The 2793-nt window shown below is 37.7% G+C and overlaps 1 protein-coding gene across 1 annotated transcript; it reads left to right on the forward strand.

Moving 5' to 3' along the window:
* Positions 1-11: 11 nt before the first annotated feature.
* K441DRAFT_727953 (uncharacterized protein) lies at positions 12-302 on the forward strand (the record flags this gene model as incomplete). Its single annotated transcript, XM_067654165.1, has 1 exon — positions 12-302. A coding segment is annotated over one exon (291 nt), but the record flags the coding sequence as incomplete, so codon positions are not given.
* Positions 303-2793: the final 2491 nt, after the last annotated feature.

Genomic DNA, 2793 nt, shown 5'->3' on the forward strand with positions numbered 1-2793 from the left:
AGTAGAAGGAAATCCTAATTGTAGGGGTAGCTGCTAAGGTAGTTAAATACCTAAAAGTCTCTCCTACTACACAGTGTACAAGTTGCCAAAAATTTGGCCATATAGGAGATAGATGCTCTACCAAGGCCTGTCGATTTTGTGCAGCGGCATATTTATCTAAGGACCACTCCTGTTCTACTTGTAATATAATAGGAAGACCTTGCGAGCATACTACCCCTCTTTGCAGCAATTGTAAAGAAAATCACTTTACTAATAGCAAAGATTGCGAGTCTCTTAAAGCAGCTAAGCTAGTATATCAATGAGTATAAGCTTAGAAGATTCTATACAGGAAGAAGAAGAGATCTCTCTAGTTTCTAAAACTAGGGGAGAAATCTCCTTTTTTATACAACACAATGTAGGAAAAAGACAAGAAGTATAGCAAACCCTACTAGAAATAGAATTTAAAAAAAAAACAGATATTATTCTAGTACAAGAGCCTAGTACCTAGAAAGATAGACAAAAAGAATCCTACTTTTCTATTCCACATCCTGCATTTAACCTAATCCTCCCTAGTAATCTAGCTATTCGACCTAGAGTAGCTATCTATATAAGGAAAACTGTTTCTAGTATTCTACAATATAGAAATAGGGAGGATATCTGCAAAGATACAGATATTATAGTATTAGAAATCTATGGCNAACTTNAAAGATTTNTACTATTTAACATCTATAATNAGAGANAACTGGACNAAAACTCTAGAACCCAAAGAAGTAGTATAACTACTATCTCTAGGGCNATTCTAGAACTGGAAATAGATCTCCCTTTTGTACTAATAGGAGACTATAACCTACACCATAAACGGTGGAACGCGCTAGCTAGGAACCCAACTAGGGAGGCTAAGGAACTAGTAGACTGGCTAGACAAATATAACTGCTAACTACTAAATTCAGACAAATAGGAAGGGACCTTCTATAGATCTAATATAAGGGAAAAATCTATTATAGACCTAGCCTTCTACTCAGGAAACTTCCAAGAAAATACCTGGGATAATTAGACTATAATAGAAGAAACAGGATCTGATCACAAGACTATAGCATTCTCTCTATTTACTAGAGAGACGCAAAGATACCTAAACCCTCTTTAAGAAACTCCTTTCTCTATAAAAAAGGCAAACTAGGAGCTTTTCTCTACCTCTTTAAAAGAGTAAGTTCTAGAGCTAGAACTAGAAGCGAAACTTTTAGTACTAGAAGAACTAGTAGGAGAAAACCCCTATATAGAGATAGGAGAAAAAGGTCCCCTAGCCTCTCTAGAAGATTCCTATAGACCTAGGGATAGAAGCTTAAGTACACTAGTAGATAATCTAGTAATAGATCTTACTAGAGGTATAAAGCTAGCAGCAGAGAAAGCTATCCCTAGATCTAGAACCTGCGAATTCTCTAAACCATGGTAGAATAAAGAGCTTCTAAAGAAAAGACAAAAAATGGCAAAACTAGGAAGACTTTAAGAAGAACAACCTACTAGAAGTTCTAGACTAGAAGCCTATAAAGAAGCCAAAAATCAATACTTCCACGCAATAAGAGAAGCCAAGACTAGCTGCTGGAATAGCTTCCTAGAAAAAGCACAAGGAAAGGAAGTCTTTACTGCCCTAAAATANACAAAGGAGAGAACATTGCGAATAATCCCTAGTNTACAGTATAGCAAAGACGGGAATACTAGACTAGTAGAAAGCTTCGAGGACCAGTGTAAAGCTTTTACAACTACTCTATTCCCTAAACCCCCCCCTTCTACTAGCCCTATAGAGTGGAAGGACTATACAATAGACAATAAATGGGAATNGCCAGAACTAGAGAAAATAGAAGTTAAATAAGCAATTTTCTTTAGCTCTAATAAAAAGGCTCCAGGACCAGATNGGATATCTTTTNNAATTCTACAAAAGGCCTACCCTACTATAGAAGATCTTCTGTATAGAATCTATAGGATTTTGTTTATCCTAGGCTATCAGCTAAAGGTCTAGAGAGAAGCTTNAGGAGTTATTCTCCCTAAAGCAAATAAGGAGGACTATTTCTTACCAAAGTCCTATAGACCTATCTCCTTACTAAACTGCCTAGNAAAGACTTTAGAAAAGATCTTTNCTACTAGATTAGGATATCTAGCTAGTACTACTAGCTTACTTTAAGATTCTCAACTAGGAGGAAGAAGACAGCGGTCTACAATAGACGCAGTTTTATTACTTCTAAATAATATCCAATCTAAAAATAGTAGGAAAAAAGCTAGANAAAGGATAGCCACTACGTTATTCCTAGACGTAAGAGGGGCTTTTGACCATGTCTCTAAAAACCAGCTTTTATCTATCTNTAAGGAACTAGGACTACCTATAGCGTTTACACAATAGGTAGCTACTTTCCTTAGCAATAGAAAGCTATAGCTTTCCTTTAATGGGTAAATATAAGAAAAAGTAGAACTAGAAACAGGGATACCATAGGGATCGCCTATATCCCCTATTTTATTTCTACGAGATGCCCGCGCGATCTTCCATGTAGTCTTGCCGAGGCACTGAAGACACTCTGTGAACCCGGTTGCATCATGGCTGGATTACTGTGGAAGGAATCGCGAGCAATCTGTAATCGGATCGCGTAACGGAAGGAGATCGAGAGAGATTGGTTAAGATGTCTGCACCATGTTGTGGGAAAGATGTCCCATTGCGCGCATTTAATTAGGGGTTGTAGGCGAGCGTAGTGATGGCACGGATTCGCTCTCAAGTCCGCGGGGCGCGAGATGCAGATGAGTACGACATCTATAACGGCATATATATTA

This window comes from Cenococcum geophilum (assembly GCF_001692895.1).
Source record: "Cenococcum geophilum 1.58 unplaced genomic scaffold K441scaffold_34, whole genome shotgun sequence".
NCBI lineage: Eukaryota > Fungi > Ascomycota > Dothideomycetes > Gloniales > Gloniaceae > Cenococcum > Cenococcum geophilum.